At 52.5% G+C, this 16,396-nt stretch overlaps 1 protein-coding gene across 3 annotated transcripts; it reads left to right on the plus strand.

Annotated features, from left to right (window-relative positions):
* Positions 1-840: 840 nt before the first annotated feature.
* ZSWIM8 (zinc finger SWIM-type containing 8) lies at positions 841-16,396 on the plus strand. 3 transcript variants are annotated; one of them, XM_053663859.1, is made up of 26 exons: positions 841-1,335; positions 3,387-3,540; positions 3,794-3,888; positions 4,063-4,235; positions 4,413-4,520; positions 4,634-4,715; positions 4,850-4,970; positions 5,370-5,571; positions 5,713-5,888; positions 6,228-7,221; positions 7,879-8,010; positions 8,146-8,325; positions 8,428-8,611; positions 8,825-8,920; positions 9,832-9,956; positions 10,634-10,874; positions 10,972-11,130; positions 11,228-11,456; positions 11,630-11,919; positions 12,076-12,299; positions 13,894-14,382; positions 14,625-14,808; positions 14,906-15,082; positions 15,246-15,365; positions 15,681-15,791; positions 15,923-16,396. In XM_053663859.1, the coding sequence occupies exons 1-26, from the start codon at positions 1,128-1,130 to the stop codon at positions 16,291-16,293; spliced, it is 5,625 nt and encodes a 1,874-aa protein (XP_053519834.1). In that variant the 5' UTR covers positions 841-1,127; the 3' UTR covers positions 16,294-16,396. The 3 variants fall into 3 exon arrangements, with proteins under 3 accessions (XP_053519834.1, XP_036986379.2, XP_036986380.2); XM_037130484.2 differs by having other exon boundaries at positions 15,613-15,791; positions 15,923-16,226; XM_037130485.2 differs by having other exon boundaries at positions 14,625-14,784; positions 15,613-15,791; positions 15,923-16,226.

Raw genomic sequence — 16,396 nt, forward strand, 5'->3', positions numbered from 1 at the left:
TTAACCGCAACTGATTCAGCATTTCAGTTAGGACTGTGGGAAATAAACCACAGTATCATTAGAAATACCAATATGAAATCACGGTATTTTCATATCATTACAGTTTGTTACAGGTACTTCAATATCATTTATGCTTATCACTAGCTTCAAAATTATCATAGCTCTTTATTACACTTGCTGCTGGATCTTATGTAATGTTTAAATAAATGTTACTGTTACAAATTTATTAATATTTTGGTAATTGTATTTCAACATAATTGATTTCCTTTATAATTCCCATAATTTTATTTTGTGCATTTATAAACAATCCAAGAAGGGGATTCAGAGACTTCAACAGGCTGCTGAAGAGTCGGTGGCGCACAGAAAGGCTAAGAACCCCTAGACTTAAAGGCACCACTGACAAAAAGTACAATCATTTCCTGAAATCAAGCGCCCCAATTGGACTTCCCCTATAAAGTCTTCTGGAATGCAGGCTTCTGGACTACAATTCCCAGAAGGTGAAGAAGCCCGAGTCCTAGCCCGAATTAGGACAATAACTATCCAATGGTTCCAGTGTTGTAGCTTGACAGCCTACGATTCCCGGCGTGCCTGGCGAATGTTTATTCCGTGGGGAGATTGAATGCCAAGTTATTGCCGGGATCTGTAGTCGTTTTGTTTACCTTTTGGGGTTGGCTTCTTTTCATTGTATCTGAGGGTGGGATCAAGGGGAAAAAACGCAGGAAATGTAGCAATTAAACACACAGGGCCCCTCCATCAGCGCCTACTAGGTCTGTCCCCCTGGCCCGCGAGGGCGGAAGCGGTGGTGGCCGGCGCGGCCGGAAGTTCAGATCAGCTGATGGGGGAGGCGGTGCCGCATATACCGAGAGGCCCCGGCTGCCGAGCGCTTCGTCCGGGCCCTGGGTCTCGGAGACTCGCTGTGATCCCCGCTCGCACCTCGCAGTTGGGCGAGGCCCAGTCCCGTATCTCTCCCAGGCCCGAGATCCTCGCCCGGCACGGCCGCCCTGAGCGCCCCGGCCACCCCCAGCCCCGGCTCGCCCCTCAGGCCCCGGGCCTCCCCTCAGTCCCCGGCCGGCGGCCCAGGCCCCGGATCCGCGGGGGGAGACCCGGCCCCGGGGGGTGCGGGCCCCATGGAGCTGATGTTCGCGGAGTGGGAAGACGGAGAGCGCTTCTCATTCGAGGATTCGGACCGCTTTGAGGAGGATTCGCTATGTTCCTTCATCTCCGAGGCCGAGAGCCTCTGCCAGAACTGGCGGGGATGGCGCAAACAGTCTGTGGGGCCCAATTCCCCCACCGGCGGAGGTGGCGGAGGTGGCAGTGGCGGTACCAGAATGCGAGGTGACGGAGAGCTGGGGGTTGGGGGAAGGAGCACGGGCAGGCCCTGCTCCGGCCTTGCTCGAGAGCTGTTCCTGCTCGGAAGGTGTCCCGGACCACGAGCTGTATCAAGCTTTGAACGGACATCGGGATTCGCTTCTCTAGTCTTTCTGGGGTGGCTTCTCCACACCAGCCTGTGTGTGTGTGCTTGTGGGTTAGTGTGAGTAATTTGGGATGATGGCTGGGAAATCCTGGGTTGAACAGGATTGTTAGCGGCAGAAAGTAGAGCTTTTGTTGTGCAATTTGCCTTAGAGATGGGTAAGAAAGAGTATCTTCTAGGACTTGGGAATACTTAACCGAGTTCAGCCTGAGGCAAGCCAGAAAGTAGAGAAGAATGTGGGTAGGGGGTGGATTGCGAAGAAGTGACCATGTGAGGTGTGTCGTCCCATTGTAAAGTGCACTGGGAGCTTCTTGATTCATGGTGACGATCTCTGATCCCAGCGGCACCAGGAAGGGATTCCACTCAGAAGAAAGGTGGAGGTGAACTGATCTGTGAAGGAGATTCCATAGTTCCACAAGTGTAGGTCAGAGGTTTGGTTCCTGGGCATATTGAACATCTGTCAGAAGTCAAGGCTGGAGCCACTGGATCAACAACCTTAGATTTCCATCATCTGGGCCCTGGGGGAAGGTTGTGAGTAATCGTCTCTGGAGTCTCTTGATGAGCACGCTTCCTGGTTTTCACTGTGAGCTTCTTTCATCCTTGGTATTTCAGTGAATTAACCAGGAGGTGGTATAAAGAATTCTGCTTTAAAGAGGATGGAGAGGAGAGTGACAAGAGAAGCTTGGTAGACTCAGGACTCACCAAATCCTCCCTGCCTTCCTCATGGCAGTTTTTCGCCTGGGCCTCCATGGAAGCTGACTTTTTCAGCAGTTGAGGGATTTGATTCGTACGTCCAAACCGCCCTGCAGAGATTTCTAGCACCCCTTTGGGACAGAGAAATGTACATGTGTTACTTTTTAGGAGTTGCAGTATTCAGCTTCGGCTGGAGAGAGAGCACAGCACACACACACAGGTCATAGCTTCATTGTGGGTCTTCTATGGCTTCTCTGCTTCTTTCATATTTGCTTGTGGGTGGCCTGGAGGCTTAGAGCTCCCTCGAGTTGAGGGAAGTATGAAGTCATGGTGGTGAAGATTTTTAACCACTGATATCTTCCTGAATAGGTTAAAATCTAAGAAAATATGCCATTCCCCTGATCCCTCTCCTGTCCAGGGCTACCCTCAATTTCCTATTTGTAAAATAAGGAGATAAACATTTTTTTTTTTTAAAAGGAAAAAAGGTTCCTTTCAGCGCCATGATTTTCTATCTGTTTTCTAATCTGACCTTTGGTGAGGTATGCAGTCTGTTGTGTTTTACTGCTTTTTCATTAAAACAGTGGGAAACCTTGAGTGGTAACTCCATCTTACTCCAGGTGATTCCAGGAGTACCAGCTCTGTTCCCTTGGGACAGCCGATCTCTCCTCCCTCTCCACAGGGCTTCTGTTGCGGGAAGTTGGGGTCCAGGTGTGCCAAAGGAAGTACAATCTCTCCTGTTTTGGAAGTCCCTCCATTTGGGCTATGGTCTGTCTTCCCTCCTTAAATAGAAGTCTGGAGTCATCTAGAGAAAAAGGGATTGTAAAAAAGCATTTAAAGAAAAACATGTCAGAGGAGAGGCGTTAACAATGTAATATGAATCTAAAGTGGTAGATATATGAGAAATTAGATGCTGAGGCTTGCTAAAGGTCTTACTCGCTAGGAACCTGAACAACACTCCTGTTTGACCAGGAGTTTCTGGGATATCCCTGATACCTTCTAGTTTGGACCTTAGGTAGCAGGCTGTGAGCTGAGGTTGTTTAGTTCCCTTGCCCCTGATAGAGTTTTAAGGGTTAGTAATGTGTCCTGACAGGAGGGTCCTTTGGTTTCTCATCCAGATCTCCCTTTTCATAGTGAAGACGGTGCCCAAGATGTGGCACTGGCATTGGTGCCAAGTAATCATTTCTGTTTTCATTTCTCCTTCCCTCAACCTTTGTTACCAAAGATGGACTAGTGATCCCATTGGTGGAGCTGTCAGCAAAGCAGGTGGCATTTCATATCCCATTTGAAGTGGTGGAGAAAGTTTACCCTCCGGTGCCTGAGCAGCTACAGCTCCGAATTGCTTTTTGGAGTTTCCCTGAGAATGAAGAGGATATTCGGTGAGGCTAAAGGACTGATGGTGGGGAGTGGGGTCCTGATATTTCACACAGTGTGCTGGGCTTTCCACAGAACAAAGGGGATACTGTATTTGGGGCTGTAGTAAGAAGACAAGGGGAGGAGGGAGTGCCTTGGGGTTTTTCCCAAGAGGGAGTGACACTGGGGAGAGAGCACCCAGGATATTGTGGTCTTTGACAGGGTCTGTAGAGGTCATTTGCTGAGTTGAGGCTCTGTCTTTTTCTTCTTCGCTCCCAGGCTGTATTCATGCCTGGCCAATGGCAGTGCAGACGAGTTCCAGCGAGGGGACCAGCTATTCCGCATGAGGGCTGTGAAGGACCCACTGCAGATAGGTAAGAGTCCCATTGTGTCCTGTGGCACTCATGCTCCTCCCATCCCACGTGTTATGAATTAAGGACTTACTGCAAGAAGCTGGAGCAGGTTGTCTGAATAACTGCCGACTAGAGTTGGGGGCACAGATTTATGTCTTAATGGCTCTTTCTGACCATACCCATGTTTCTCCCTAGGGTTCCATCTGAGTGCTACAGTGGTGCCACCTCAGATGGTCCCCCCAAAAGGGGCCTACAACGTGGCTGTGATGTTTGACCGCTGCCGGGTCACTTCCTGCAGCTGCACCTGTGGGGCTGGGGCCAAATGGTGCACCCATGTCGTGGCACTCTGTCTCTTCCGAATCCACAACGTGAGGCCCTCCCAATTTATCCTGGCCCTATCCTACGCTCCATCCCCCTCTTCTCTGCTGCATGCTTGGCCACCATGTGAGCCCCCTCGCTTCCCCTACTCAGACTCTCTAGTCCCAGGTTCAGCACCACCAAGCCTTTCTCAGATTGTTCTATTTCTCTGTATGTCCCCCCACAAGGCTTCTGCAGTCTGTCTGCGGGCCCCAGTCTCAGAGTCCCTGTCTCGGCTACAGAGGGACCAATTGCAGAAGTTTGCACAGTACCTCATCAGTGAGCTCCCTCAGCAGGTGAGTGAGATCGGCACATGCTGCTCCAGCTAGCTCCAGGGCTGCACAATCAGCCTTCCTATTAGGCCCAGGCTTCCTTGGGTCACCTGTGCTTTTGTTACTTTCCTCCTCAGATCCTACCCACAGCCCAGCGCCTCCTGGATGAACTCCTGTCCTCCCAGTCAACAGCCATCAATACAGTATGTGGAGCCCCAGGTGAGTGTGGTGAGAAAGGGCAGTAGGAAGATAGAGAGCTGGTAGTGCGGAGCGCCACTTACTAAAAAAGGCTTGCTGTTGTCAGGCAAATCCAGGTCCCTGTTTCTAGGTGACTAACTGCCTGTCACTCCCAGACCCCACAGCAGGGCCCTCGGCCTCTGACCAGAGTACTTGGTATTTGGATGAATCAACACTTACTGATAACATCAAGAAGACACTGCACAAGTTCTGCGGCCCCTCCCCGGTGGTATTCAGGTAAATTGGATCTGTTCATCCTTGTGTCTGGTGGAAAGGGAGCACCCCTCAGGCTGTTGATGGATCCCTTGTTCTATTAATGCTTGTGGCTCCCACCTTTTGTTCTCTGTACTGGTACAGCACCTGGCACACCGAAGATGTCGCTAATAATCCGGTGGATGGTTGTAGGTTTATATAGTCACAGAGTGGTCTTTTCTTAGCTAGGCAGAGCAGAAGTTATTTTTCTTCCTTTGAGAGGTTGGGAGACTGAGGCAGAGATTTAGAAATCCTTGTCATGAACATCCTTTATTCCACATACTGCGTATTTTGGGTTAGTGTTCCTTTTGTGTCAAAGCCCTTTCATCTGCTTTATTCAGTCCCATCTTAGGGTCATCATTTTCCACTCCACTACTTTCACAGTGATGTGAACTCCATGTATCTGTCTTCCACGGAGCCTCCGGCTGCAGCTGAATGGGCATGTCTGCTGCGCCCTCTGAGGGGCCGAGAGCCAGAAGGTGTCTGGAATCTGCTTAGTATCGTGCGGGAGATGTTCAAAAGAAGGGACAGCAATGCTGCCCCCTTGTTGGAAATCCTCACTGACCAGTGCCTCACTTATGAACAGGTAACTCCCTAGAGTTGGATAGCCCTGTGATGACTCATTTTCTTCTTCCCTTAATCTCATTCCCTTCAGGCTGACAGACGTGGGGGAGGGCTGCTCTTTCTCCAAGCTCTTTGGTGTATCTCAGAGCTCTCTTGTTTCCAGATAACAGGTTGGTGGTATAGCGTGCGCACCTCAGCATCACACAGCAGCGCCAGTGGGCACACGGGTCGTAGCAATGGGCAGTCCGAGGTGGCAGCCCATGCGTGTGCCAGCATGTGTGACGAGATGGTCACACTGTGGAGGTTGGCTGTGCTGGACCCTGCACTCAGCCCCCAGCGGTGAGTCTCCTCCTCCGCTCACTATAGCCTGTACAGACCAAGCCTCATCTCCTTGTCCACATAAAGATGTACCGTTCTTCTAGTCCTAGGGAGGTGGGAGATGCTGTGCATTCGGGTTACTCAGTGACTTACTAGTCCTTTTAGTGAGAGGCTTTCTTCTTTCCTGCCCCTTAATAGCACCTGCTTTCCCAAATCCCACGTTTTGGAGGCGGCTGGCTTAAGTTCTTCCCTGGGTCCTTCCCTGTGCCCCCCTTAGGGGTGTATGTCTCCTCCACTCCCTTCATCCCTTCTCAATGCAGAGTGTAGTCTCCCAGCAGCCTCGCCCCTATGTTTCCACAGCCGCAGGGAACTGTGTGTGCAGCTCCGCCAGTGGCAACTGAAGGTGATTGAGAATGTGAAGCGGGGGCAGCACAAGAAGACCCTGGACCGGCTCTTCCCTGGTTTCCGGCCAGCAGTGGAGGCCTGCTACTTTAACTGGGAAGAGGCTTACCCACTTCCTGGTGTTACCTACAGTGGCACTGACCGGAAGCTGGCACTGTGCTGGGCCCGAGCCCTGCCCCCTCGGCCTGGTGCCTCCAGATCTGGGGGCCTGGAGGAATCCCGGGAGCGGCCTCGCTCTCTTCCTACTGAGCCAGCTGTGCGGCCCAAGGAGCTTGGGGCTAAGCGCAAGGGGTTGGGTGAGGGGATCCCTTCATCACAGAGAGGTCCCCGCCGTCTCTCAGCTGAGGGGGGAGATAAGGCTCTGCATAAGATGGGTCCAAGTGGGGGCAAAGCCAAGGCACTGGGTGGGGCTGGCAGTGGGGGCAAGGGCTCAGCAGGCGGTGGTGGGAGCAAGCGACGACTGAGCAGCGAAGACAGCTCCCTGGAGCCAGATCTGGCTGAGATGAGCCTGGATGACAGCAGCCTGGTCTTGGGTGCAGAGGCCAGCACCTTTGGTGGATTCCCTGAAAGCCCACCACCCTGCTCTTTCTCTGGTGGCTCCCGAGGCCCTTCTACCTTCCTTCCTGAACCTCCAGATACTTACGAAGAAGATGGTGGTGTGTACTTCTCAGAAGGGCCTGAACCTCCCACAGCCTCTACTGCACCCCCTGGCCTACCTGGGGAGGTCTGTAGCCGGGACGACCTCCCTTCCACGGATGAGAGTGGCAGTGGGCTCCCCAAAACCAAAGAAGCAACTGCTACAGTTGAAGAGGAGGATGATGACTACCAGGCATATTATTTGAATGCCCAGGATGGGGCTGGGGGCGAGGAAGAGAAGGCCGAGGGTGGGGCTGGGGAGGAGCACGACCTGTTTGCTGGACTGAAGCCACTGGAACAGGAGAGCCGCATGGAGGTGAGAAGACTGTGTCCTTAGCCACAGCTGGCCATCGCATGACTGTTAGAACCCTATAGCACGTTATTAACTGGCCTTGCCTGCAGTCCGCTCTTCACTGCTTTCAGATTAGTTTTCAGCTTTCATATTTTCCTAAAATGTCTGACTGTGTCACTGCTGCTTAAAGCTTCTGTGGTTCCCCATTGCCCTTCATTTAAAAAAATGAAAGTCCTTGGCATGATCTTCGCATGCTTCTCCAGCTGCATCTAGCTACTCAGTCCTTTACACTTCAGTCATTTGAACCATTCTTGTAGCTTACCATGTTCTCTTGCTTCTGTGCTTTTGTACAGCTTGGCCTTTTTGCTTGGAATGTTCTTCCCTCACCTTACTTGGTTAGCTCCTGTCCCTTCTTTAGGTCTCAAGAGATCTTAGAGATCACTTCCTCTAGGTGTCTTCCCTGAGTTTGCTGCTCTGTCCCAAGTCCCAGTGACCTTTCCTAGTAGTTGGCTTCACGCTGGTTTGTTTCTGTAACCGGATGAGTTCCTGTGGTATACCCAGGACCAGCATAGGGCCTAGCATATAATAAGTGCGCACAGGATGTTTGCTGTATGAGTGAGTATGGTGTCCTGTCCTTGAAAGTTGGGGCTTCAACATGTGTTGCCCATGGCCTCTCTCCAGGTGTTATTTGCCTGTGCTGAGGCCTTGCACGCGCATGGCTACAGCAGTGAGGCCTGCCGCCTCACTGTGGAGCTTGCCCAGGACCTACTAGCCAACCCACCCGACCTCAAGGTAGAGCCGCCCCCTGCCAAGGTGAGAGAGACCCCCTTCTCCAGCCCTCCCCATTTATCCCTAATCCTCTCCCATGCCCCATCCCAAGTGAGAGCCTCCTCCTTCCACCAAGGTGAGCAGACTCATCTGCCTGCCTCCTTGTGCTTCTCTGTTTAGGGCAAGAAGAACAAGGTGTCTACGAGCCGTCAGACCTGGGTAGCTACCAACACCCTGACCAAGGCAGCCTTCCTGCTGACAGTGCTCAGTGAGCGCCCGGAGCACCACAACCTGGCTTTTCGAGTTGGGATGTTTGCTTTGGAGCTACAGCGGCCCCCGGCTTCTACCAAGGCCTTGGAGGTCAGAGGTTCTGTCTGAGGCTTATACTGTAATCTCCTCAGAGCCTTACATCTTGATCTCCATTGAGGTATTAGAGGTCTGAGGTCATTTCTGTGCCCTCAGGTGAAGCTGGCATACCAGGAGTCTGAGGTGGCTGCCTTGCTCAAGAAGATTCCTTTGGGTCCAAGTGAGATGAGTACCATGCGGTGCAGGGCAGAGGAGCTTCGGGAGGGGACCCTCTGTGACTATCGGCCTGTTTTGCCTCTCATGTTGGCCAGTTTCATCTTTGATGTTCTCTGTGCTCCAGGTATGGTGCCTGACTCTATAGCAAGTGGGGGACTCTGAGGCAGGGGTAGCTTTCTCTAAGGAAAAACCAAGAGTCCCAAGGCTCTGAATTGCCTAGGACCCATCTGGCAGTTTCCTGGGAGGGTCTGGAATGATGAGGGGCTTGGGTTCCCTCACTTTCATTTTTTTTCCCATGATACTTCTGTCTGCTTGACTTACTCCAACTTTCATTCAGTGGTTTCTCCCACGGGTTCCCGGCCCCCAAGTCGCAACTGGAACGAGATGCCTGGGGATGAGGAGCTTGGATTTGAGGCAGCAGTTGCTGCCTTAGGTGAGTATGTCAGTACCTTGAGCATATCTGAGCTACCCTGGCCCAGACTATGAAGTGCATGAGATGTGGGCCTTGTTCTGAAGGGGCTCTGTAGTCATGGGAAAGCCAGGATGAACATGTGTGTTTCAAGTAGTGCCTATGAGACACTTAAGAATTTAGGGCAGAAATGTGTGCTGCGTTGCCCTGGCTGGTGTGGCTCAGCTGCTTGGAATATTGTCCCCATAACTGAAAAGTTGTGAGTTCAGTTCCCGGTCAGGGTACATGCTTGGGTTGTGTGCAGGTTTAATTCCTGGTCCGGGGACAGGTGGGTGTCACCTCCAGTCTGGGCATGTACAGTCCCTGGTCCCGATGTCTATAATCCCTGGTCCCTGGTATGTATGGGGAGCAACCAATCAATGCTTTTCTCCTGCATCAATGTTTCTCCCTCCCTTTCTTTCTCTAAAAGCAATGAAAAAACTGTTCTTCAGTGAAGATTTAAAAAAAGGGGGGGTGCTATAGGTTCCCAGTGTTGTAAAGTTAGTGAAACAAAAATCTAGGGAAAGGCCTCAGGGAGGGGGCAGAATATGGAATGTGGTTTAAAAGGTCAGTTAAGTTCTGTGTGAGTGGACAAAATACCATGAATCAAGATGTAGAGGCCATCAAGTGTTCATGAGGTTGAGAAGCCCAACTTCCCTAAAGTGTTGGATATGCCAGGAAAGTAGAGTGGGCCAAAGTTATGAAGGTCTTAAAAAGCAGACCACAGCTTAGCTTGGCTGGGTATAATCGGCAGTGGGGACCTTGCACAGGGAATGTGGGTTGGACCAGGAGAACTCCTTACCTTACGTGCTGGTGGCTGAGGAGCCCTGGCCTGTTTACCTTTGCTGTCTTGGGAGTTATGGTGATTCTCAATTCCCATGAGCCCCTCCTCACAGGCATGAAGACAACTGTGAGCGAGGCAGAGCATCCCCTCCTGTGTGAAGGTACACGTCGGGAGAAGGGTGACCTGGCATTGGCACTGATGATCACTTACAAGGATGATCAGGCCAAACTCAAAAAGGTAAGGGACTGAGGTACTGGGATTTTGAGAGGGGAAGAGGGCAGGCTCCACCATCTTTCCCAGGGGTTTCCAGTACAATGAGAAAAGAGCTGTTCTGTCCATAGGAGATAAGTGGGGAATCTTGGGGACACCTCATAAAGAACAAGAGACACCAGTGGTTCTTACATGAGTGCTTGGGCAGAGGGTGGGAGAAGAGAAGCAGAGGACATAAAGTTGGTCATTCATTAACTTGTGTTAAATGTTATAGAGGATACCAAGATATTAAGACAGCCCCTGTCTTCTAGGACAGCGATTTTTAACCAGTGTGTTGCAAGAATTTTTAAAATGTGCAATGCCTATTTAGTCAGGGGCACTGACCTCTTTTCCCTTAGATTGTCAAATTAAAAAATGACAACAGCCAAGACAACAAGCTACTTGGTGTGAATATATCAAAATTATACTTTTTTTGGTCACAGGGGCAAAAAAATATATTTTTCGGTGTGCTGCAGAATTTTAGTAATTAGTTTGTGTGCCATGAAATGAAAAAGACTGACCATTGCTGTTCTAGGAGGTTTTCCTATTATTACAACTTGGGGAAGCCTTCTTGAGGAGATGGTGTTAAGCTGTTTCAAGGAGACAGGAAAGTAGTAGAAGTCGGGAGATAAAGGGAATCCTGTCACCACTTCTCTGTCCTCCAGATCTTAGACAAACTTTTGGACCGAGAGAGCCAGACGCATAAGCCACAGACCCTGAGTTCATTCTACTCATCCAGCCGCCCAGCCACAGCCAGCCAGAGGTCTCCCTCAAAGCATGGGGGTCCATCTGCCCCAGGGGCCCTCCAACCACTGACCTCAGGCTCTGCAGGGTCTGCTCAGCCAGGGAGTGTGGCCGGGGCTGGGCCAGGCCCTACTGAGGGCTTCACAGAGAAGAATGTGCCTGGTGAGGTGGGGGCACTGGGCAGGGGGTTGAGTGGTGTGGAACCACGTTGGGGTCCCCTTTCCTGGGTTAATCCCAATGTCCTATTTTCCCCACCTAGAGAGTTCCCCACATTCCCCCTGTGAGGGTCTCCCACCTGAGGCGGCTTTGACCCCAAGGCTGGAAGGGAAGGTTCCCAGCCGCCTGGCACTTGGCAGTCGTGGAGGCTATAATGGACGGGGCTGGGGCTCCCCAGGGCGGCCGAAAAAGAAGCACACAGGTATGACAGACAGCCCAGGGGGTGACGTGGTGGGGAGGCTATTCCTGGAGTCTGACTTCTGGAACTTCTGAGACTGACTTGTCTTTTGGGGGGTTAGGCATGGCCAGCATTGACAGCAGTGCCCCTGAAACAACATCGGATAGCTCGCCCACCTTAAGCCGGAGGCCACTTCGAGGGGGCTGGGCCCCCACCTCTTGGGGTCGAGGACAGGACAGTGACAGCATTAGCAGCTCATCCTCAGATTCCCTGGGCTCCTCGTCTTCCAGTGGAAGTCGCCGGGCCAGTGCCAGTGGAGGGGCCCGAGCAAAGACAGTTGAAGTTGGCAGGTCAGTGGGAAGAAATACTTATCTCTGATCTGGCCCAGGCTCAGAGCCGCATTCCTAGTATAATCCGAATACTGTCCTCGAATCATCCTCATTTACCCTGATCTTTCCCAACCTACCTGGACACCCATTTCAGAGAAACCCCAATCCCCATCCCTACCCCATTGTCCCTTCAGGTACAAGGGCCGCCGTCCCGAGAGTCATGCTCCCCACGTACCCAATCAGCCATCAGAGGCAGCTGCACACTTCTACTTCGAGCTGGCGAAGACGGTGCTGATCAAGGCAGGGGGCAACAGCAGCACTTCCATTTTCACACACCCATCTTCCTCAGGGGGCCACCAGGGTCCTCACCGCAACCTGCACCTTTGCGCCTTCGAGATTGGGCTTTATGCCCTTGGCCTGCACAACTTTGTTTCTCCCAACTGGCTCTCACGTACCTATTCTTCCCACGTTTCCTGGATTACAGGTAAATCCAGTATTTTGATCTGGGTACAGGAAGGGGATTAATTGATGAAGATTAGAGTTTTATCTCTTTAGAGTTACTGATCCGATAGGAGGGACACCAATTTCCACTCCCCAGGGGTGCTCATGCTGACACAGCCTTTCTTCTCCTTTCCCCAAGGCCAGGCGATGGAGATTGGCAGTGCAGCACTGACTATACTGGTAGAATGCTGGGATGGACACCTGACGCCCCCTGAGGTTGCATCCCTGGCTGACAGGGCATCACGAGCACGAGACTCCAATATGGTGAGGGCAGCTGCGGAGCTAGCCCTAAGCTGCCTGCCTCATGCCCATGCGTTGAACCCCAATGAGATCCAGAGGGCCCTGGTCCAATGCAAAGAGCAGGTATTTTTTTTTTTTTTAATTTATCTTTAGAAGGGAAGGGAAGGAGAGAAGGAAAGAAATATCAATGTATGGTTGCTTCTGGTGCATCCCCTGCTGGGAACTGGCCCCTGCTGGGAACTGGCCTGCAACCCAGGCATGTGCCCTGATGGGGAATTGAACCGCCATCTTTTGGTTCGCAGGCCTGTGCTCAATCCACTGAGCTACACCAACCAGTGCAGGAGCAGGCATTTTTACAGGCAATCTGGGGACCTGCTCTGGGGCATCTGGGCAAGGAGTTTGGGCATGGGGAAAGCTAATGGCCCAGCTCTTGATTTCCATATCCTGGAATTCACAAACTAGCCAGTTTGTCCTCAGTGGTGACACTTGGCGTACTGTGGTGGAGCTTTGTCCAGCAGAGCTCCCCCTCCTCCCCCCGCCTGTCATGGATGAGAATAATTCTATAAGACATGATCTGCTTGGGGAGGAAAGGTGGCCAGTCTCTCAAAGGAGAAGGGCCTTGAGCCTGTTCCTCAGTGAGCTTTTATTGGGTTTAATTTGCACAGGAATACAGGGCATATACATAAAGCTCATCAATCATTGTCAGGCAGTAATGATCAAACTATACATAACATTAAAAAGAACTGAGGGTTATTCTGAGTCAGGGTCAGATAGCCAAAGGGCCATGAAACTTTGGGAAACAAACTCATTTTATGCTTGGACCCTTATCATTTAAATTGAGGGCGTTCTTAGCAAAACAGGTTTCACAGGATTTTCTGAATTCTTTCTTAGGCCAGATGGCCCCAGGGAACCACCCTGTCCAGCACAGGGCTGCGCGTACCTCTGCATTGTTTTAGGCTTAAGTCAGGTGGGGGATGCGGGCAGCCAAGAGATTAGGAGACTTTCTACAAATAGAATGAGGACTGAGGCTATGACAAAGCCAAGGGGGGACTGTCCATCACCCCTTTTCTGTAGTCCCCTAAGTCCTTCCCTGAAGGCCCCTTTGAGACCATGCCTGTCTTAGGTCATCCCTCCCTTGAGAAATCTTACCTGTCATTGGCTAACCAGTCATCAACCTGGGGCCAAGCAGGGTGAAGTAAAGGAGGCAGAGGCGGCGCCCCTGCCAGGGAGATAAGCTTTGTCTCCTTAGTGACTTATGGTTCCAAGGTCTTTTTACTCAGCCTTAGCCATGGGAGGGTTACAGCTTCTGAAATCAGGTAGGGCGGTTCCCAGCAACATACTAATGTTCTTTCACAGCCATTATTTCTTTTGCCTCACATTTGTGAGGTTACAATTGTTCCTATTTTACAAGTAGAGGAAATAGAGGCCTATAGTTTCGGTGCCATGATCGCTACAATGGAATGCCAAGGGAAGGCCTTGGGGACATGATGGGGCTTGGGTAGGAACAAGTGGCTAAATTAGTTTGGAACTGGGACTGTAACTGGGGCCTTGACTTCCATGGTCAAGTATTTGTTGCGTCTGTGTGAAGCTTTCACTGCTCTGACAGAGCATTGGCCCTGACCTCTGGTGCATCCCTGAGAACCAGCCAACTCTGGAGATGTAATGTTACCCTGAGTAAAGCCCTCCCCCCTTAACCCTCTGTCCTCCTCCCTTCCAGGATAACCTGATGTTGGAGAAGGCCTGTATGGCAGTGGAAGAGGCGGCTAAGGGTGGGGGTGTATACCCCGAAGTGTTGTTTGAGGTTGCACACCAGTGGTTCTGGCTATATGAGCAAACAGCAGGTGGCTCATCCACAGCCCGTGAAGGGGCTACAAGCTGTAGTGCCAGTGGGATCAGGGCAGCTGGGGAGGCTGGGCGGGGGCTGCCTGAGGGCAGGGGGGGCCCAGGGACTGAGCCGGTTACAGTGGCAGCGGCAGCAGTGACAGCAGCAGCCACAGTGGTGCCAGTCATCTCAGTGGGGTCCAGTTTATATCCAGGTCCAGGACTGGGGCATGGTCATTCCCCTGGCCTGCACCCCTATACTGCTCTACAGCCCCACCTGCCCTGCAGCCCTCAATACCTCACCCACCCAGCTCACCCCGCCCACCCCATGCCTCATATGCCCCGGCCTGCCGTCTTCCCTGTGCCCAGCTCCGCATACCCACAGGTGAGACCAGTGTTCTGTTGGGGTGGGCGGGTTGGGCATATGGGAGAACATCAGAAGTTTGTGGGGGGCTGGAGTGGGGTATTCTGGGAGAATAAGGCTGTCAGAACCCTGGATGAGGTGGTGGGAGTCTGGGGAACCCAGCCCAACTAAGAAATGTAGGGATACCCAGTTGTGTGATGAAAGGGGAGTTACATCCTAACATAACTTTGGTATCTTCCTTCTCTTCCTCTTTCTGTCTCTAGGGTGTGCATCCTGCATTCCTGGGGGCTCAGTATCCATACTCAGTGACTCCCCCCTCACTTGCTGCCACTGCTGTGTCTTTCCCTGTCCCTTCCATGGCTCCCATCACAGTACATCCCTATCACACAGAGCCAGGGCTCCCACTGCCCACCAGTGTGGCCTGTGAGTTGTGGGGACAGGGAACAGGTGAATGGAGGGGAGGTACACTGGGCAGGGGAGGTAGGGAGGGAATTCCCTCTGCTCTTCTTTGGGCTGAGTTCCTCACGTGGCTCTCATCCCTCAGTGAGCAGTGTCCATCCAGCATCCACATTTCCAGCCATCCAGGGTGCCTCATTGCCTGCCCTGACCACACAGCCCAGCCCCCTGGTGAGCGGAGGTTTTCCACCACCCGAGGAAGAGACGCACAGTCAGCCTGTCAACCCACACAGCCTACATCACCTGCATGCCGCCTACCGTGTTGGTGAGAGGAGGTCCCTTTCTGTACCCCCACCAGCTGTGCCAGGGGCTTCTCAGTGACAACCACTTCCCATAGTTCTTAATTTGTTTACTGTGGGTCAGGTACCAGATCAGAGTAAAGGGTGGAGAGAATGTATCGACACTATGTGCCCACTCTTCTCTCCCAGGAATGCTGGCACTGGAAATGCTGGGTCGCCGAGCACATAATGATCACCCCAACAACTTCTCCCGCTCCCCCCCCTACACTGATGATGTCAAATGGTTGCTGGGGCTGGCAGCAAAGCTGGGTAACACCTCCCCTCCCTAGGACCATTGTCCACCTCCACCTGCTTCCCCCACCTTCCTATCCCAGACCTACTTCCTAGCTCTTGCTCAGAGTTGAGGCCTTGGTCGGGTATGTGTGCGTGCGCGGGGGGTGGGGGGCTACCTCAGCTCCTGGGGTGGAGGGAGACTGCCAGGCCAGAGCTGAGAAAAGTTGGGTCCCTAGGGCAGAGGTGGCCACCCCCGTCTCATGCCCCTCCCCCTGCCCCCCAGGAGTGAACTACGTGCACCAGTTCTGTGTGGGGGCAGCCAAGGGGGTGCTGAGCCCGTTTGTGCTGCAGGAGATCGTCATGGAGACACTGCAGCGGCTGAGCCCTGCTCATGCCCACAACCACCTGCGTGCCCCGGCCTTCCACCAACTGGTGCAGCGTTGCCAGCAGGCATACATGCAGGTGACAACCCAGGAAGCGTGGAGCAGGGTGGAACACCTCCTGGGCAGGCATGGAACAGATCACTCAGCGTGCAAGGGCAGAGGGATCTGGTTCTGTGTTTAGCAGCTCATCCTGCACACATCCTCTTCTAGTACATCCACCATCGCTTGATTCACCTGACCCCTGCCGACTACGACGACTTTGTGAACGCGATCCGCAGTGCCCGCAGCGCCTTCTGCCTGACACCCATGGGCATGATGCAGTTCAACGACATCCTGCAGAACCTCAAGCGCAGCAAACAGACCAAGGAGCTGTGGCAACGGGTCTCACTCGAGATGACCACCTTCTCTCCCTGAATCTGACCTGCCTTGGGCCCTATACAGGGACACAAGCCTGTGGCTATAGGGGCCTTTCACACAGGGGGAGCTTGGCTGGACAGTTCATCCCCACCCAGTTCCCTGGTAGCCCAGACTGGCAGCTGCTTTTGGGCTGTAGCTTGGGGCCAAGATGTCTCAGACCCTAGAAGCCTAGGGTTGGGGGAAATTGCCCCATCTGGGAGGGGGTGCTGGGTGGCCTCTGGTATTTATTTGGCATTTATAAATATATAAACTCCTTTTTTACTCTAA

This window comes from Artibeus jamaicensis, unplaced genomic scaffold (genome assembly GCF_021234435.1).
Source record: "Artibeus jamaicensis isolate MK-2021 breed Jamaican fruit bat unplaced genomic scaffold, CSHL_Jam_final contig_332, whole genome shotgun sequence".
NCBI classification, from domain to species: domain Eukaryota; kingdom Metazoa; phylum Chordata; class Mammalia; order Chiroptera; family Phyllostomidae; genus Artibeus; species Artibeus jamaicensis.

Bases quoted from the DNA above. Each gene is read 5' to 3' on its own strand.
- ZSWIM8 (XM_053663859.1), top strand. From the start codon at position 1,128: ATGGAGCTGATGTTCGCGGAGTGGGAAGACGGAGAGCGCTTCTCATTC. The intron at 10,875-10,971 runs GTGAGGTGGGGG...TTCCCCACCTAG, and splicing joins CACAGAGAAGAATGTGCCTG to AGAGTTCCCCACATTCCCCC. The intron at 14,383-14,624 runs GTGAGACCAGTG...TTCTGTCTCTAG, and splicing joins CCAGCTCCGCATACCCACAG to GGTGTGCATCCTGCATTCCT.